This window comes from Pelmatolapia mariae, linkage group LG13, assembly GCF_036321145.2.
Source record: "Pelmatolapia mariae isolate MD_Pm_ZW linkage group LG13, Pm_UMD_F_2, whole genome shotgun sequence".
NCBI classification, from domain to species: Eukaryota; Metazoa; Chordata; class Actinopteri; order Cichliformes; family Cichlidae; genus Pelmatolapia; species Pelmatolapia mariae.
The window spans coordinates 6,242,077-6,262,898 of NC_086238.1; the positions used below are offsets into that span (position 1 = coordinate 6,242,077).

The 20,822-nt window shown below is 38.3% G+C and overlaps 1 protein-coding gene across 1 annotated transcript in view; it reads left to right on the top strand.

Annotated features, from left to right (window-relative positions):
• The window catches only part of ryr2b (ryanodine receptor 2b (cardiac)), an 80,020-nt gene that overhangs the window by 51,781 nt on the left and 7,417 nt on the right, over positions 1–20,822 (top strand). Inside the window, 26 exon segments of the mRNA XM_063492190.1 lie at positions 1,071–1,077; positions 4,517–4,619; positions 5,382–5,433; positions 5,811–5,861; positions 6,037–6,136; positions 6,497–6,576; positions 7,358–7,434; positions 7,584–7,657; positions 7,895–7,975; positions 8,185–8,273; positions 8,539–8,667; positions 9,037–9,141; positions 9,396–9,477; positions 9,564–10,840; positions 11,021–11,079; positions 11,585–11,729; positions 11,891–11,977; positions 12,217–12,429; positions 12,584–12,714; positions 14,073–14,115; positions 16,943–17,079; positions 17,891–17,951; positions 18,292–18,438; positions 18,652–18,786; positions 19,797–19,953; positions 20,069–20,133. Coding sequence (XP_063348260.1) covers positions 1,071–1,077; positions 4,517–4,619; positions 5,382–5,433; positions 5,811–5,861; positions 6,037–6,136; positions 6,497–6,576; positions 7,358–7,434; positions 7,584–7,657; positions 7,895–7,975; positions 8,185–8,273; positions 8,539–8,667; positions 9,037–9,141; positions 9,396–9,477; positions 9,564–10,840; positions 11,021–11,079; positions 11,585–11,729; positions 11,891–11,977; positions 12,217–12,429; positions 12,584–12,714; positions 14,073–14,115; positions 16,943–17,079; positions 17,891–17,951; positions 18,292–18,438; positions 18,652–18,786; positions 19,797–19,953; positions 20,069–20,133 — 3,687 coding nt within the window.

Consider the following 20,822-nt stretch of genomic DNA (forward strand, 5'->3'; position numbering starts at 1 on the left):
GGCATTAGTAAAAGTTTAAAATATTGTAGAGGAGGATTGTGTAGGAGTGTAACAGGCCTATGTTCTTAAAGGGTACCAGATGAGAGACATGAATTGATTCAACACAGATTTATTGTTTTTAATTAAGTGAAATGTGGCTCTAAATTGATTTTGATGAACTATTCTTACATGAAGTTTTACTGCAGATTGCCTAAGGCACCAGTCAGATAGGCCAACAGACTGGTCGATGACTCCTTGTCAGCCAGCATTTGCTAAGGAAAAATATGGGTTCTCCAGCTGGTTGACATGTGATTTCCTCAGGTTGCAAGCAGTGGCTAGTTTGAACTGTTATTAAACAGGTATATGGTGCTGCACAGCTGCTAGCAGGTTTTGGTTGCAGTGGCAGCATTTTGTACAATCTGCTAGCAATGGGTCTGGGGGATGCTCAAACAGAGATTGTCATGGGGTTCAGTGCCTCTAAAAACTGAAGCCTTAATCAAATCAGCTTTTTTTTTTTCATGTGCATATAATTAGATATATTCTTCTTGGCATATGATGTTAGTACAGTACATTCTGTTTTGCCAACAAAACACGTGTCGTGTAAAACAAACACTTTTTACTCAAAATCAGCCTAAGACTGTGAGGAATTTCAGGCTGCACAAAAATCCCACCTACACTGTTGTACTGAATCGAAATTAAACACTAATACTATTGTACAATATTTTTGCACTCACTAAACTGCCCACTTTCTGGCATAAAAAGTAGGTGGGATGTGACATTGTGCACTCATTATTGTGTTGCCATCTTATTATTACTTTAAACATTTGCTTCTCTCCTCCTGCTACCCCCCCAAAAACCCATCTCCATTGAGACTGTGTCAGCTCCCAAACAGACAAAAAACAAACCAAAAACCAGCAATAAAAAACTTAAACATAAAAAATCAAAAAGAAAGAACAATACAGAATCCACATCTGAACCAAAGAGTAAAACAGTGAAATGTGGATTATTAAATATTAGGTCTCTCTCCTCCAAGTCTCTGTTAGTACATGACTTAATAATCGACCAACAAATCGATTTACTCTGCCTTACAGAAACCTGGTTGCAGCAGGATGATTATGTTAGTTTAAATGAATCAACACCCCCGAGTCATTCTAACTACCAGAAACCTCGAAGCACAGGCCGAGGGGGCGGTGTGGCAGCAATTTTTCACACCAGTCTATTAATTAACGAAAGACCAAGACAGACTTTTAATTCATTTGAAAGCCTGATGCTTAGCCTTGTCCACCCCAGCTGTAAAACTCAGAAACCAGTCTTATTTGTTATCATCTACCGTCCACCTGGGCCTTACACAGAGTTTCTCTCTGATTTCTCAGACTTTTTATCTGATTTAGTGCTCAGCTCAGATAAAATAATTATTGTGGGTGATTTTAACATCCATGTAGATGCTAAAAATGACAGCCTCAAATTGGCATTTAATCTGTTATTAGACTCAATTGGCTTCTCTCAAAATGTAAAAGAACCCACCCACCACTTTAATCACACTCTAGATCTTGTTTTAACATATGGCTTAGAAACTGAACATTTAACAGTGTTTCCTGAAAACCCTCTGCTGTCTGATCATTTCCTGATAACATTTACATTTACAATAAGTGATTACACAGCAGTGGAGAGTAGACTTTATCAAAGTAGATGTCTTTCTGAAAGTGCTGTAACTAAGTTTAAGAATATAATCCACCCACTGTTATCATCTTCAATGCCCTGTACCAACATAGAGCAGGGCAGCTACCTGAACGCTACTCCAACAGAGGTCGATTATCTTGTTAATAATTTTACCTCCTCACTACGTACGACTCTGGATACTGTAGCTCCAGTGAAAACTAAAGTCTCAAATCAGAAGTACCTGACTCCGTGGTATAATTCTCAAACACGTAGCCTAAAGCAGATAACTCGTAAGCTGGAGAGGAAATGGCGTGTCACAAATTTAGAGGATCATCATTTAGCCTGGAGAAATAGTTTGTTGCTTTATAAGAAAGCCCTCCGCAAAGCCAGAACATCTTACTATTCGTCACTGATTGAAGAAAATAAGAACAACCCCAGGTTTCTCTTCAGCACTGTAGCCAGGCTGACAAAAAGTCAGAGCTCTACTGAGCCAACAATCCCTTTAACGTTAACTAGTAATGACTTCATGAACTTCTTCAGAAATAAAATTTTTATCATTAGAGAAAAAATTACCAATAATCATCCCACAGATGTAATATTATCTACAGCTACTTTTAGTACCATTGATGTTAAGTTAGAGTCTTTTTCTCCAATTGATCTTTCTGAGTTAACTTCAATAATTACTTCCTCTAAACCATCAACGTGTCTTTTAGACCCCATTCCTACAAAACTGCTCAAAGAAGTCCTGCCATTAATTAATTCTTCAATCTTAAATATGATCAATCTATCTCTAATAATCGGCTATGTACCACAGGCCTTCAAGGTGGCTGTAGTTAAACCTTTACTCAAAAAGCCATCTCTAGACCCAGCTGTCTTAGCTAATTATAGGCCAATATCCAACCTTCCTTTCATATCAAAAATCCTTGAAAGAGTAGTTGGCAAACAGCTAACAGATCATCTGCAGAGGAATGGCTTATTTGAAGAGTTTCAGTCAGGTTTCAGAGCTCATCACAGCACAGAAACAGCTTTAGTGAAGGTTACAAATGATCTTCTTATGGCCTCTGACAGTGGACTCATCTCTGTGCTTGTCCTGCTAGACCTTAGTGCTGCGTTCGATACTGTTGACCATAATATCTTATTAGAGCGATTAGAACATGCTGTAGGTATTACAGGTACTGCACTGCAGTGGTTTGTATCATATCTATCTAATAGACTCCAATTTGTTCAAGTAAATGGAGAGTCCTCTTCACCCACTAAGGTCAATTATGGTGTTCCACAGGGTTCAGTGCTAGGACCAATTCTATTTACATTATACATGCTTCCCCTAGGCAGCATCATTAGAAGACATAGCATAAATTTTCACTGCTATGCAGATGATACGCAGCTCTATCTATCCATGAAGCCAGGTAACACACACCAATTAGTTAAACTGCAGGAATGTCTTAAAGACATAAAGACCTGGATGGCCGCTAACTTCCTGCTTCTTAATTCAGATAAAACTGAGGTTATTGTACTTGGTCCTGAAAATCTTAGAAATATGGCATCTAAGCAGATCCTTACTATGGATGGCATTACCTTGGCCTCCAGTAATGCTGTGAGGAACCTTGGAGTCATTTTTGACCAGGACATGTCCTTCAAGGCACATATTAAACAAATATGTAAGACCGCTTTCTTCCATTTGCGCAACATCTCTAAAATTAGAAATATCCTGTCTCAGAGTGATGCTGAAAAACTAGTTCATGCCTTCATTACTTCCAGGCTGGACTACTGTAATTCGTTATTATCAGGATGTCCTAAAAACTCGCTGAAAAGTCTTCAGTTAATCCAAAATGCTGCAGCAAGAGTACTGACAGGGACTAGAAAGAGAGAGCATATTTCTCCTGTATTGGCTTCCCTTCATTGGCTTCCTGTTAAATCCAGAATTGAATTCAAAATCCTGCTCCTCACTTACAAGGTCTTAAATAATCAGGCCCCATCTTATCTTAATGACCTTGTAGTACCATATCACCCTATTAGAGCACTTCGCTCTCGCTCTGCAGGCTTACTTGCTGTTCCTAGAGTATTTAAAAGTAGAATGGGAGGGAGAGCCTTCAGTTTTCAGGCCCCTCTTCTGTGGAACCAGCTTCCAGTTTGGATTCGGGAGACAGACACTATCTCTACTTTTAAGATTAGGCTTAAAACTTTCCTTTTTGCTAAAGCATATAGTTAGGGCTGGACCAGGTGACCCTGAATCCTCCCTTAGTTATGCTGCAATAGACGTAGGCTGCCGGGGATTCCCATGATGCATTGAGTTTTTCCTTTCCAGTCACCTTCTCACTCACTATGTGTTAATAGACCTCTCTGCATCAAATCATATCTGTTATTAATCTCTGTCTCTCTTCCACAGCATGTCTTTATCCTGTTTTCCTTCTTTCACCCCAACCGGTCGCAGCAGATGGCCGCCCCTCCCTGAGCCTGGTTCTGCCGGAGGTTTCTTCCTGTTAAAAGGGAGTTTTTCCTTCCCACTGTCGCCAAAGTGCTTGCTCATAGGGGGTCATATGATATGATTGTTGGGTTTTTCTCTGTATTTATTATTGTGCGATCTACTGTACAATATAAAGCGCCTTGAGGCGACTTTTGTTGTGATTTGGCGCTGTATAAATAAAATTGAATTGAATTGAATTGAATTGAATTGTTTTATTTAAAAAAACATTAATCCATTAAGACCTTTTGCTTGCATATGTCTTTTTAGTAGAATTTCCAAATAAAGAACAAAGCAGCCAGGTGTAAACCTCAGTCTGCTGTGCACAGCCCGGCTGTGAAATTAAGACTCCATGTTAGTTCCTTTATTCTTTTATTTCTGGCTTGCAGAAGAGGGGAGTAATGGAACTGTATGTAGGTGGAAGAGGGGAAGAAAAGGATGTGAAGGAAGGTGCCAAACCAATCGATCCTCTCCTACAACTCATTACACTCTTCAGTCGAAGCGCCCTGACAGAAAGCAGGTGTGTGTGCTTATCATAAAAGAATCACTTGCAATAACATTTCCAGTCAGCACAACTATTATTGGTCAAACTCATCAGCCAGAAAGCCAACATTGAATTGCCCAGAAGCATGATATTTTTGTCCAACATCTGTGGCCACTGATCTCTGAAAGCTTGGAATGTGGAATATGTTTCTGCTTTTTTCAGGGCTTTAATTTTTGCATAAATCATTCTGCTTGATGTTGCAAATAATGTGTATCTTTTACATCAATACATTTTAAGCTGCAGTTTCAGTGGAATATTCAAAGCATTTATTTTTCGCCACAGATGTGGATGGGAAAAAAATCTTTCTTGTTGCAAGCAGTGGTTAAAATTCTTGTTGAAAAGTAACTGAAATAAGTATTCCTATAATGTCATAAATGCTTAAATTCTTTGTGTGATCTTATCCACCAGTACAATTAAGATATATTTCTGATATTCCTGCAGAAACTCATAACATGAACATAAATCAACTCTTTGGCATCATGTCTTTGCAAAAACCTTGGTGGAGGAGCATTCCCATTTGTAAAGTCACTGCAGAGATTTAATCAGATTAGCTAGTATCCAGGTGGTGTCTGTTAAGGTCAATAAACATGTTCAATGCCACTGGGTAGACTTGAGCATTAACTGTGTCCACATAAGGTGTTTAAAGGTAGTAGTGCCTTCAACAGTGTAAGGAGTTTTGAATGAACTTGAACTTGTGCATACTTTGATACACACTAATCACGTCTCATTTGTTCACAGTAAGCATGGAATTGACAGTCTCTATAAGTCCTACGCTGCTATTATGGCCAAGGTAATAGAACATGAAGAATGATCTCATTAGTAGTGACCAAATCTCTGTTCATGTCTTGAAGTCCTTTACAAAAGCATGCAGGGTGACTGCCTGTAATGTTACATATATGACATTGTACTATCACAGTATTTTGAATTTTCTTCTTGAACAACATTCGCCAGCTCCTAAAATTATAGCAATAAATTAGAGAGAAACAAAATGCACAATGTGGCTTTGAATATTACTTTCATTCTTCTTTGTTTTTTGGTTAATAGCGCATGCAACACATATCAAAGCAAGGTGCTGTGAATTTATGAACTATGTGTTTCTTTTGTATCCACTTGTATTTTCTACATCTTTTCATATCACCACCCTGCTTTATGTGTTTGCTTTTCCAGAGTTGTAGCAGAGAGGGCGAAGAGGAAGAGCAGGAGGTGGAAAGCTTTGAAGTAAGCGACTTGTGTTTGATATTCTTTACTTAGAGTTTTCGTTAGAGGCTTAACTTGTTAGTTTTTACAATTTCTATTGTGAACAGTGTTATAGATTATTAATATTTAACATTATGTTAAATTCAATTTGATAAAATGGTGTATAAAAACATGAATTGTCTTTTTATTGGCTCAGGAGAAGGAGATGGAGAAACAGAAGTTGCTGTACCAGCAAGCCAGGTTACATTGTCGTGGAGCTTCTGAGATGGTCCTGCAAACTATCAGCGCCAGCAAAGGTAGGAAAGACATTCAAATATTAGAAAATATTTTAATGTAATAGAAAAATACATTAAAATCATAGAAATTTAAATATTAAGATTAATCTTTTGCTTTCTAATTTATTATGTTGTTGCTTTAGATGTGCCAGCAGTAAGCCAGAGTATTTGTGTTAACTGAATACTCGGCAAAGATTCCTACAAGCAGGAGCTGAGAAAGTAATCTTTTTCTTTCTGATTGATTTAGTGCTCATTTTCTTGAGACTGACGTGAAGAGAGTAGATGTTTAGTGTGTTTTACTCCTTTCTTCAAATGTGCATCATGCAGTGTTATTCTTTGGAGTCAGTGCCATGCTTTTTCTTTTCTTTTGATTAATTTCAGGTGCCATAGGCTCCATGATTGCCCCTACGCTGAAGTTAGGCATTGCTATTCTCAACGGAGGAAATGCCACTGTTCAGCAGGTACAATAATTTTATTGCTTTCCCCCTGAAACTATTTACGTGGGTTTTTTTTTCTTGGCATTCACAAAATAGATCTGATATATACCTTCTGTGACATTTGCTATTTCTTCATTTTAAATAGGAGTTTAGGTTTTTATATCATAAAACAAATGATTACCATGGATCGAATAACTTAGGGAAGAAACTGTTTTATCAAAGATCTCAGTTTAAAGTAAACGACTATCTAATGATACACCAGTCAGCCAAAACACTGTGGCCTGTTGGTCCTCTGTGTCTGTCCTGCTGGATGTGTGATCTCTGAAGGTGCCTTTTAATATGTGACCAGAAGGCAACAGATCCTGCAAGTTGTATGCATTCCCAGTGCTGACCATGGGCACCTTGAAAGCCTTTCCATTTCAGAGATCTAATCATGGTGGTTTGGTTCCTGACAAGCTGGGACAGGCCTTTACACCTACATACTTCTCCTGCATCCACCAATATGAACTATGAGTGTTTACCCGAGCTTACATTATACATATATATCTGTGAGTGGTCCTCATTTTTTTGCCTGTTTGTGCAAATTAAAATGATTTTTTTTGGTCTCACTGCAGGACGTTAAATAGGTCTACAATAATGTTTAAACTAAGTGCCCTCGCGTCATCATTTGTCCTTATTAGAACATAGCCCTTTCAAATTTTGTCATCTTACTGCAGCAATGGTCACAGTAATAAATCTAATTACCCCTGTTTCAAATCAGATTGTCCATTTATCAGACCTTGTCTTTGATGCTTTTGTCTGATAGAAAATGCTGGATTATCTAAAAGAGAAGCGAGATGTGGGCTTCTTTCAGAGCATGGCTGGGCTCATGCAGTCATGCAGGTGAGTAAATGTAGAAAAATTAGATATCATGTCAAATGTTATAAAGGCTGGCAGGTTTCAAATACGGATTGATTTAAAAAAAGCCAAGAGTACAAGTGCTTTACTTGTGCTTTTTTCTGTGTGCTTGTGCCTGCTTTTCCTCTGTTCAGTGTTTTGGATCTGAATGCCTTTGAGAGGCAGAACAAAGCAGAGGGATTAGGCATGGCCACGGACGAGAGCTCAGGTACTGTATTCAAATAGGGAAAAAAATCTATTACTATTAATCCATGTCACAGCAGAAGAGCCAGCTGTGAGATCGATGGCCTTGAACATACTCTGAATTTACAGTCAAAAGTGGCCTAATTTTCCATTCTCTTCATTCTTTGAACATTCTCTTACTCGGTTTATGAACCTTACACCTCTACTCTTTTTTTCTTTTTTTTTTCTTTCCCTCACCTTTTTCTGTCCATCTTTTTCCCAGGAGAAAAGGTGATGCCTGACAAAGACCTAACCTGCGACCTGTTCCGTTTCCTTCAGCTGCTCTGTGAAGGACACAACTCAGGTTAATTGCTTTCTGCTGTATCCAGTTACATTCTGTCAAAGAGTTCACAAAAATATATTGATATATTGAAGAAATATAGATGGAAACTACTGTAGTTTAACAGCGACTTATAACAGCTGTGTACTACATATATATTGTCCAATCCTAATGTATGCAAAGCTCACTTTTAACAATTTGTCCACTTTAATGATATTTTGCTTATGTGTTAGATTTCCAGAATTACTTGAGAACACAAACAGGCAACAACACCACTGTCAACATCATTATATCCACTGTAGACTATTTACTAAGGATACAGGTAGGCACGCTGTGATGAGTTTTCATTTGTAATGCTGTGTATTGGTGTTTCATTTAAGGCACATTTGTGGAGCGTAATGTTTTAGTGATTGATTTAATTTCAAGTAGATGTGTCTGCACATAAAGGTAAGATAAGGCAAAGTTAAATTTGCTGGAGTGCAATAATAGAATTGGATTTGTTCTTTGTCTTTTTGAATAGTTTTGTCTCTAAAAGAACTTTTAGTTGTGCTCATGAAATACAAACATTTTCCTCTGCTACACTGTAGGAGTCCATCAGTGACTTCTACTGGTACTACTCAGGTAAGGATGCGATTGATGCACAAGGTCAACACAACTTCTCCAAGGCCATCGAAGTGGCCAAACAGGTCTTCAACACTCTCACTGAGTACATACAGGTAAGTCTGTTTCCATTACATTCCATAGTGATTTTATTGCCCAGCTCTGTAGTCTTCATTAAACTTGAACTTTTTTTCACAATGTAGTCTTTAAAATGTTTAATTAAGGATCCCAGCAGTCTGTTAATTTGGGGTTGTATATTTCAAATTCTTGTCATGCTGCAGAATTAATTTAGGACCAATCAAACTGCTTCGTAATAGCACTCTGTGATGGGTAAGATGTAAAGTGTCTAAATCTAGACACTCTACATAAATCCACAAGACTTTCAAGCGTTTAAAGTGCCGGGGGCTTTTGCAAAGAGCTGTCTATTTCTCTATAAGTTCACTTTGTTTTTACTAGCAGCTCACATTATCAGAGTGTGCATACAGGGTCCGTGTACTGGGAACCAGCAGAGTCTAGCTCATAGTCGTCTTTGGGACGCTGTTGTGGGATTCCTCCATGTCTTTGCGCACCTGCAGATGAAGCTCTCTCAGGTACAGCGTATTAATCCACTCACAGTGACCATGCATGTTTCCATTTAAAATTCAGCAGACATAAAATTGACAGTGCTCTAGGTGATCATGTACTGCAGGGTTTCTACCCCCGCAGTCATCATTTTTAGTTCAGATTTATTTTTAATATAAAACTGTCCTCTGATAATGTGCCCACTCGTGCACAGTGTAATATGTGAAATCAGTAGTACAACTTTATGAAAATTTAACTATGAATATATTTTCTGCACATACAGGATTCAAGGCAAATAGAGCTTCTAAAGCAGCTCATGGATTTACAGAAAGATATGGTTGTGTTTTTGCTTTCCATGTTAGAAGGTAAATATCTGCTGTTGTTTTGCAGTTTGTGATAGTAATAAGTTACCATTTATCATTAAGTAAGGACATTACTGTGCCTCATGCAGGTAATGTTGTCAATGGAACTACTGGAAAGCAAATGGTGGATATGTTGGTGGAATCATCAGGCAATGTGGAAATGATTCTCAAGTTTTTTGACATGTTCCTCAAACTTAAAGACCTCACCTCCTCAGAAGCCTTCAGAGAACATGATCCTGATCGCCAGGGAAGCATATCCAGGAAGGACTTCCAGAAAGCCATGGAAAACTGCAAGCATCTCTCGCAGGCTGAGATCCACTTCTTGCTTTCGTGCATGGAGACTAATGATGGTGAAATTGTGAACTATGAGGCCTTTGTGGATCGCTTCCATGAGCCAGCAAAAGACATTGGCTTCAGCATCACCGTTCTCCTCACCAATTTGTCAGAACACATGCCCAACGATTCAAGACTAAAGACATTCTTGGAACTGGCAGAAAGTGTCTTGACTTACTTTCAGCCCTGTCTAGGACGCATAGAGATCCTCGGCAGTGGGAAGCGCTTCGAACGCGTCTACTTTGAGATCAGTGAATATAGCCGTACACAGTGGGAGAAGCCACAGGTTAAAGAGTCGAAGAGGCAGTTCATTTTTGATGTTGTCAACGAGGGTGCAGAGAGAGAGAAAATGGAAATGTTTGTCAATTTCTGTGAGGACACCATTTTTGAGATGCAGCTTGCAGCTCAGATATCTGGCTCTAACACCGGAGAAAGAAATACTGGGAAACAAGTCGAGGATAAACGACACCTGGGTGATCAGGGAATGTTTTTCATGATTCATTGGTGGCTATTTCTCTCAACTCTACTTTCTCTGACAAACCTAAAGACACTGATGAAGATGACCCTGAAGGATATCCTCATGTCGGCTGCTCTATTCGTCCGATTCATTTGTATGGCTCAGGTACGGTGCATTTATGTTTTATTTCGCAGCATCTTATACGTGCTGTACATTGCTTTTGTGAGTGGTGGGCTCATAGAGGGAGCCAAAAGGATTAGGATATCCGACTTGCTTGGCGGTATCCTTGAACCAACTCTTGATGAGGTCACGGAGGTGCCAAGTGGTGTGGATCAGCCGAGGAGGTACTCTGCCAGTTTCTCGTCCCACAGAGAATTGAGGGAGATTGGGCAGATGGGAGCTGTGACCTCCCCCAGAGAGGTGGATGTACTGTCAGGCATTTTTGGCCTCAAACTAAAGAAAGAGGAAGGTCGATACAAACTTGTAGCACAAGACCTCACTGCCAGTCTGGATGACCTGTTCAGCACAAGTTCCAGGACCAGTGCTTCCTCTGATATTGAGAAGCATCAGATAATGGTATGATTGATATGAAATTACATTCAGAATGTTTTATTTAATGTTCGTGGCTCAGTACATTTGATTTTTCCCAAGGTTTTTCATCTGTGTGGACTTGTCTTAAGCTCCATTGATTTGTAATACTTTGATACTGTTTGAGCTTCATATTAAACTTTGATTCTTAATGAATTTTACAAGCAGCAAATTAAGGATCACACAACCACAGAGGATAAAAATGAAGACAAAAAAATGAACACAGAGTGAGTCTCTTGCATGCTTTCTTATTTGGTTCTCAAAGAGGGATTTTTTTTAACTTCTCAATAACACTTTAAGTGTTACAGTCGCTAAAATGTGTGTTTAAAACCAATAAAAAATATTTTGCTAAATGACAGCTATAAAATTTGCCTACAGTAAGGCTGCTCCTTCTGGCTGCTCCCTTAACTCTCAAGGGGTTACAACAACAGATGGACCTGCATGTTTTATTTGATTTGATTCCCTGAGGCTGAATTTGTGTCTCCCTCTGGTCTAAAATCTTGGGTCTTTCAAACGTTATGCAAACATGCTGACCACTATACTGTTGAGCCACTGCCATTCACCATATAAAAACCACTGACTTTTCATGTGGGCTTAAAGCAAAGGTTAAGATCACATTTAACATCAAAAGTTTGAAATCTTCACAGGCAAAATTCTGCTTTCATCATCCCAGATATTGGTCAAAGTAAGGCTGTTTGACTTTCCCTCTGTTTGCGTATGGATTATTTGCAGAGAGAAGAAGTCTGAGAAGAAAATTGGAAATGAGAAAGCAAAGGCAAGAGGGAGAGCCAAGATATTCTCAAATAAGTTAAAAGAACCACAGAGCCAACAATCTGCCCTTTGGGAGACAATTGGCACTCATAACAAGAGCCTGCTGGTAATATGCAAGTGCACACACAGAGACACACATGGCTCTGAATGTATGAGTACAATGGAGATAAGGATGCATCCTTACACCCACGTCAGTTTTCCTCCACAGTCACATAAATATAAAGGCCAGACACCTCAGATTTTTTTTTTCTGTTTCTTTTTTTTCAGAACTATTTTGCAAGGAACTTTTATAATCTGCGCTTGCTGGCTCTTTTTGTCACCTTTGCAATCAATTTCATCCTTCTGTTCTACAAGGTGGGAATGTGCTAATGAGACAAGTATTTTGTGCTGTTATGTGTTTTGTCTATATTTTTTTTGCCCATTATTTGCTACTTCATGCTGTGAAGCACAGGGAGTCAATCAAACTGGGTAGTCTCAGTCGATGCTTTACTTTAACATTGAATTTCTTATATTAAAAAAGATGGTTATTAATATTTTGTCAAAAAGTCAACTTTGTCTTAAGTATTATATATTTGGTCTACTGTCTACCCAAGGTAACATCGTTTCCTACCCTGAAAGAAGAGGAAGGAATGACCACATCTGTTTACGGTGAAGAACTGAACTCTGATGCTGATAACAACAGCGAGGGCAGAGTGTATTTTGTACTTGAAGAAAACAGTGGATACATGGAGCCCTCTCTCAATTTCCTGGCTGTAGCACACACAATCATCTCCTTCTGTTGTATTATTGGTTATTACTGCCTCAAGGTATACCAGTTTAAGAACTTCTTTCACTTTATTTAATCACTTTTTACCTCTCAAGAGCCATGAAGTAAATTATTAACATGAATGTTTTGTTAGTGTATTACTGATGTACTTATTCAAAGAATATAGTGATTATTGTAGTGCGTTTGATTGAAAGGTACCATTAGTAATCTTCAAACGTGAGAAGGAAGTGGCACGAAGGCTGGAGTTTGATGGACTCTATGTGACAAAACAGCCTCCTGAGGAAGACATCAAAGGCCAATGGGACCGACTGGTCATTAACACCCCGTATGTTCATGACTTGTGTTTTAATATCATTTGTATTCATAAAGTAATGGTAAAATCAAATAACAGCCTGTTTTGTACTTCAAATCTAAGAAACCTGCTACTGACACCTAGTACTTGCTGGACTCTTCATTAGGTAGGCTTGCTCGACTTGGCTTTAAGCCAAATATCAAATCAGCCAATCACATGGCAACAGCCATGCAGACATGATCAATACAACTTGGTGAATTTCAAACTGAGCACCAGAATGAGGGAGAAAGGTGATTTAAGTGGCATTGTTTTTGGTGGACTAGTCTGAGTATTTCAGAAAACTGCTAATCTACTGAGATTTTCCAACTGGGGTTTACAGAGAAAAGGGCAAATATCCAGTGAGCGACAGATCTTTGGATGAAAATGCCATGTTGATGTCGAAGGTCAGAGGAATATGCCCACACTGCTTTGAGCTGATAGGAAGGCAACAATAACTCAAATAACCACTCAGTATCATGTCTGAAAGCACAATATGTCAAACCTTGAAGCAGATGGGCTAGAGTAGCAGACCACACCGGGTGACACTTTTATCAGCTAAAAACAGGAAACTGAGGATACGATACAATACACAGAGGCTCACCAAATTAGACGATAGGAGATTGGAAATATGTCGGCCGGTGCAATGAGTCTTGATTTCTGCTGCTAGATCTGAATGGTAGGGTCAGAATTTGGTGTAAACAACATAAAAGCATGGCTGCATCCGACCTTGTATCAAGGGTTCTGGTTGCTGATGGTGTAATGCTGTGACTGTAATTTTGCTGGCACACTTTGGGGCCCTTATTATCAACATTATAATTTCCACACCACAGCCTGCCTTAGTGTTGTTGTTGACCATATCTATCCCTTTATGACCACAGTGTGCCCATCTTCTGATGGCTGCTTCCAGCTAGATAATGTACAATGTCACAAAGTTAACATCTCCAACTGGTGTCTTGAACATGGTAGTGAGTTCACTGTACTCAAATGGCCTCCATGGTCACCAAATGTCAATCCAATAGGATACCTCTGGGATATGGTGCAATGAGAGATTTGCATCATGCATGTGCAGCTGACAAATCTGTAGGAACTGCATGACCCTGTGCTGTCAATATGGTCCACAATCTCTAGGGAATGTTTCCAGCACCTTGTTAAATCTGTAAATTAAAGCAGTTCTGAAGGCAGAATAGGGCCTAACGTGTTTCTAGCAAGGTGTAACTAATGAGGTGGCTGGTGAGTGTATACATATTGAAGTGGCAGGCTGAAATGTTTCACTCAGTGTTGCTTCATTTCAGTAAATGTTACAGTTTCTGTTCCTCCCATATGAATGAGTCTCTTACTCTTTATGTTTTCAGATCATTTCCAAGCAATTACTGGGATAAATTTGTGAAGAGAAAGGTATGGTCTGGTCTAAAAGTGCTTATGCATTTATATAATTATGTGCATATTCCATGTAGTTACATTGCATTAAGAAACATAATGACATTTATCGTTTCATCACAGTTGTCATTATTTCCCTGTAAAATACCAAAATGATTTTCTTGCCTCAATAGACAGTGCAACACCTTCAGCCTTCTAATTGATCATGTCTCTGTAGTTTAAAAAAGGAGATCATTGCCTGCTTTAAGAAAGGCCCTTTTGGTCTTTTCCCCCCAATTTAGGAACACTTAATGATGTGACTCATAGAAATTCAACTTGTAATGCACTGGTAGGAAAGCTACTGGGGGCTATACTAAGGGTTTGGGATTACCTCCTTTGGGATTAAAATAACTACTTTTGAGATTTACTAAAGAGACACATACACATTACTAGACACATTACTTTCTTGGCTGGCCTTAGGATTTTCCCTTTCTGAGTGCAGAATTTAGGGAGGACAGTATCTAAATCAATCATACAAATGTGATTTACAGGTATGTGTGGTTTGCAGGTACTTACCCTGAATGACCAGTGTCCCACATTTTTCTGGTGCTTCTGCTTCTGCTTTTTTTTTTTTCTTTTGGTAGCAGAGCAGAAGAGTGTAAGGAGGAGGAGAAGGATTAGTTGCCTAGTCCAAGAGGCCTGCAAGCCATAGATGTATTATCAGCAGCAAAGTCGAGTTTATAGCGAGTATTTCATTTTGCTGTGTTTTGGTTTTTAGTCACATTTATACACAGAAATATTATTGAAAACCTATCTTTGCTTAAAAGTATCCACACAGATCTCTGCAGCACTACCATCAGATCTCACACATGTTAGACTTGTGTCTAAGTCTTAATGTTGTTAAGGTGTCAATGAATGCAGATCAGCATTTTGAATACAGTATTTGTTTTTTGTACAGGCAGATTAGAGTCAGATGCCTTTATTTGATTTGAGTAAATGTCTGTAGCATGCATGAAAAAAGACCCCACACATTCATGCATGTGCAGCGGTAACAGTAATTTCAATAGAAACAGATGTGTACACTTTATTAATGTACTGTGTTATTTTGGCGCTGCTAATTTGCTCCACTCTTATTGGCACATTCTTGCGATTGCAGCCTTACTTTATGTGGATGACTTATTAAATCTGGCCTTTGGTGTGTTACATCAAACTACATTCACTGATCATTTTATCAGGGGAAGCAGTTATTTAAATATTTAAAGTCTTCAGTGTTTGGAACATGCTGCTGTTCCCCTCTTATTTAAAGTGATTTGTTAGGAACAGTGTTAGCAACAACTTTATTTCACTGTATCACTTGTGCTTTACACTTGAATGAATATAGGTTTGCCGTTTTGTTTTGGTGATATGGTTTCATAGACACATCCAGCTAATATTTATGGTAATACTCATCAGCTTCTGAAGGGATGTTTGGAAGTATTGATTTTATTCCACAGCAGTATATTGCATTTTCCTGGCAGTGTGTATATTTGAACACAAAATAGATGGTATGACAGGTTCTCACAGCGACTATTGTGACTCTAGGGTTTTGTTAAGTTGTAGTTTAATGTTTCTGTGTTTGGATTTCTGTTAGGCATTACTGATATTCTAATACTTATTTGCTTGGGTCTTGGTTTCATATTATGGTTTCAATATCATCCTATTAGGTTAAACTTAGTGGCTTAGTTCTTCTGATTCTTGTTTGACATTCCTGAGTTCTGGTTCTTGTCATGATTTCTGTGCTGTTCTAGTGTTACTGCTGTTTTTGATTTGTGTTTTATTTGGTTTTGAGTTTATCCTTTGAGGGTTGTGTGTGCTAGTTTTGCTTCCTGTCTGTCTTCCCCTGACTCCCTGATTGTTTTCACTCTTCTCTCGGGAGTAGTCAGTCTTCTGTGTATATACAGCATAGAAATGTGTTCCATTTTGTCCTTGTTGAGTCGTTCTCTGTCTGTTACCCTCAGTGAGCTCCTTGTAATTTTTGTTTACCTATTGAAGTATGCATTTTTGGACTATGTAGTCTGCTACTAAAGCTTGCTTTTTGTTAAATTGTTCTGCACTGCAATGTGGCCCTTGCCTATACACTGCAAGTTTTATGATAGGCACCCGGTTTTAAGGCGTAATTAATCATTTATTAAGTAATTTTTGCACAAACACCTTCATTTAAAGAAGGAAAAAGTCAGGACTAGAAACTAATGTTTTGACTTTGAATTTCATTAAAGCACTTTGACTTTGGTTTTGGCTTTTTGCCACTTCATGGACAGTTGGTCTACATAAAATACACCTGGCACTCCCACATTGCATTTAATACCCTCGATTGCATCATTTTAAGAGATGGCAGTAAAATAGATGGTTAGAAGGTTTGTGATATTGCTTACCAGACTTCAGAGTGCCTGGGTTTGTAATGGCAAATGGGCTTTATAATAAAGCTTGGCACAAGTTGGCTCTTATTTTAATAGATTCAGTCACATAAAGTTGAAACTCATGTATTTGTCATGAGCCTAAGTCAATATTTTTAAACCAAGATGCAACGCCTGTGCATTCTATCAGGAAAGGTAAAGTCTGCATCAACACAAATGTGTTGATTACTTTAAAACCAGTGTTTGTACCAGTCATTAACACAACTGTCCAAACAAGCAAAACTAAACAAAAACCCCCCCAAAACATTTGCAACACAAGTGTCTGACAATCTTTGTTTCGTTAGACTTAGACTATGCAGAATTCAGTATTAATCCAAATACCATTTATCATTGTCTTGTGTAATTCATGTGACGATACACTGAAGAACACATTGCTTGCGTCACGATGCAAACATGTCTTCTTCCCTGTTCAGGTGATGGATAAGTACGGTGACTTTTATGGCTGTGAGAAGATAAGTGAACTCCTTGGTCTGGACAAGGCTGCTTTAGACCTTAGTTCTGAAACAAAAACAAAGAAGAGGCTCAAGAGAGACGCTGCCTGGAGTGCTCTGTGAGTAGAGTTTGCAATTGTGCATTCTTAAAAAGATTCATGGGAAACATCTGAGGTCTAATGTGTCATTTATTTAGCTCTGCATGCAATTTCAGACAAAATTATGGTGTAGTTTTTCGTTATTTATGGCATTGCTATAGAGAGGTTTAATGCATGCAAAAACACAATCTCATTTTCTATATTGTATATGCATTTTAATAAATACAAATAATTCTTCCCTGACAGGCCTCCATAATATGGATTAGGTAGGCAGCTGTACACAAAGAAGCTTGCAGTGATCGCAATAATGTAGCTACTTATCTGGAGGATAGCTAGTATACAGGCTGTCTGGGAATGACATAAAAAAATTTAAATATGAAATCAATACAGCCCATTTTCTAATGCATTTTACTGTGGAAGTGAATTGGACTACAAAATGGGTCCCTGGTGAAATACATTAACAGTCTGGGTTTATTTACTGTTATCTTTGGCTCTTGTGTGGGCCTTGTTAGTAAAATAACATTTCAGGCAAATGATTATTAATAGCCCGTGCCATTTTTAATAATGGTTCTGCGAACATTGTGTACGTGTGTGTGTGTGTGTGTGTGTGTGTTATGTAACAGGTAAAAAAGGTCCTAGAACATTATGCTGTACTTGAGGAAGAACATAATATTCTAAGAAAAAGACCCATAACTGAGACTGTTTTTAAAAATATAAAAACACAGTAGGTCAAGGCTCTGATGTAAATCACTAACATTTTAACCTGTTTAATTGTTCTTGTTATTGTCTATCAATTATTTTTTTTATTATTAATCATATATATTTTTTTCAGATGCAACTCCATTGACATGAAGTATCAGGTCTGGAAACTAGGTGTAGTTTTCACTGACAATGTAAGTTGGATTGCATCTAATAGTTTATGACTTTTGCTCAGTTTGGTTATAAGCCAAAGCAAAGGTGTTACATCCTGCAATTTATGATAACCATTTGGTTAATGTTACCAGGCAGTGGTTGTAAAACATATCCGATATTTTATGGCCTATTCCTCTTTTGTTAATCTGTCATTCTACCATGCTACGATTTTTTTGATAAAAATGGGCGTACAGCAGAGGAGGAGATGGTAATATCCTTTTTATTCGACTTATCTAAAATACACATTTGTCTCTTTATCTGTCCTTGTAATCTATATTGGCTGTTTCTTATGTTTGGTTGTACTTGTGTGTGTGCTTACAGTCCTTCTTGTACTTGGCATGGTACATGACCATGTCGTTTCTGGGACATTATAACAACTTCTTCTTTGCTGCCCACCTTTTGGATATTGCTATGGGTTTCAAGACACTTCGTACCATCCTCTCCTCTGTCACACATAATGGCAAACAGGTGTGTGTTTGTGCATTTGCATATCTGCGTGGATCTGTCCTTAATTCTCTCTCCATCAGTTTCCATGTGTGTTCATGGGTGCAGCTACAATGCATCCGATGTTTGCTTTCACCTTGTGAGGTTACATTGAGTAGTGTATCAAAGAAGAAGTAGTGTATTAAAGCCCGTCTGCCTCTGTCTGTCATTTTCTAATTATGTGTGTGTGCTTGTCAGTTGATCCTTACCGTGGGCCTCTTGGCTGTTGTGGTGTACCTCTACACCGTTGTAGCCTTCAACTTCTTCAGAAAGTTCTACAACAAAAGTGATGACAAGGACATCCAAGACATGAAGTGCAATGACATGCTTACTGTGAGTTTAATGTGCATATTGACACACACTCTCCCTCCACATATATCTGCCTCTTATCACCGTCGCTATCTTTTTGTGCTTATCTTTATAACGCAAACACAGCCACCCACCTCCTTTTCTACCTGCACAGTGAGAGAGGTAGAGGAAGGTTCTGACAGGGATCCCCATTGTTCAAATGAAAACAGCCTCATGTCTTATTCCATCAACTTTTTTTTTCTATAAAATGATGGACACTTTGAGAGAAAACAGCCCCCGAAGCCTCAGCATAGCCCTTTGTTTGGCCACTCAAAATATTAACACCCCACTGCCTGCTCTATTCTAATATGGACTCCACTGTCACTCACATATGCAGGCGGATGGGAAGTGAAAGCATTTGAATGAAACCCTGTTAATATAGGAGGTGAGGGATATTACGGTAAACCCTCAGTCTCACTCACCGTGCTGTTGTATCAATTTCTCTACAGTCATTGCCATACCATTTTAAAGACGAGTACAATGAAAGCGTATGAATCCAAAGCAGAAGACTTGTATGGAAAAATCTTTCATATTTTGATTTTGTTCAAATTCCTTGTGGAAAATATTGTCCTTGGCAGTTAAAGCACAGTGTAGCCCTTGGTAGACAACTTGAATGTTAATTTGTCTTGCCTTATACTCCCCGAAGGGGAATACATGTCTGAGAATATTGATGAGAAACAAAACTTACACTATTGTTTAAAAATGTAGAAGTAATGGCAGTTTAATATTTTTTCTCCCCAATAGCAGCAAACATGAATAGAGGGATGAAAATGCAGAGAATAAATTCTTTATTGAGCTTCAGTATTAACAATCATTATCCTTGGGTTTTGGTAAAACTATTTTTCTAATATTTTTTTTAAAGTATTCTTCAATACTTCACACCACTAGCAAAGACAGCCTGTTAAAGGGAGGAATAAATTGAGGGAGAAGTGCTCTGATCCTCATATAGAATTCTACCAAGACAGAATATTTATTTATTTATTTATTTATTTTAGTGTTACATGTTCCACATGTATGTGGGAGTGCGTGCAGGCGGTGGAATTGGTGATGAGATCGAGGATCCTGCTGGAGATGAGTTTGAGGTGGAACGGATTGTCTTTGATATTACGTTTTTCTTCTTTGTCATTGTCATCCTCCTGGCCATTATCCAGGGTGAGACACACAAACACACACACGGTGAATTTGTTTTGCAACTTAAATTCAACTGGAAATAAAGAATTTATCATGCATCAACGTGTACTTAAAAATCTCATGTTGTTGCTCTTAGGCTTGATAATTGATGCCTTTGGAGAGCTTCGTGACCAACAGGAACAGGTGAAGGAGGATATGGAGGTGAGATTTGACACTTTGTCTCACACATTCACAGTATATTTCTATTGATGATAGCCCTGTTATTTAAAAAAAAAAAAAACACTTGTTATTAATATACGCATTATATTGCAGTAAGCAACCACAATTTTTTTTGTTTGTTTCCATATTTTGAGCAAAATCAATTTCCAACAATACATAATCCAGCATTGTGAGATATAAATGTCCTATAAAAGCTTGATATTATCCTCTGCACCATGTTTATGTAGCAGCAGCTTCTGTGACTAAGTTTGATACCAGGGTTTGGTACTATGAAGCGAGGTCAACATGCCTAGAGTGTCTTTCTTTTACCTGGATTCACTTACCTTAACACCAGCAATCAGAATAAGTGGTCACACAAAGCTGGTTATTAACTCAGGTTTCCTCTCTTTGTGGCACTGGCAACATCTCAAAAACATGGATGGATAAGTATTCTGGCAGCAGAGTTACTGGTTTTTGGAAATGAGGATAAAGCAATAATATGGAAAAAATATCAAGAGGTTAAGCAAATAATACTGACGAAACATGATAGCTTCTGCAGACAAAGCAGTGTGTGTGTGAGAGGAAAAGTGCTGTACAGTTGTTTAGTATTAGAAGTGCTGCATGAATGTGTGTATGCTTTTGGTGCTTTGGACAGGAAGACTGTAAAAGATCTAGTATATTAACAAAGTGTA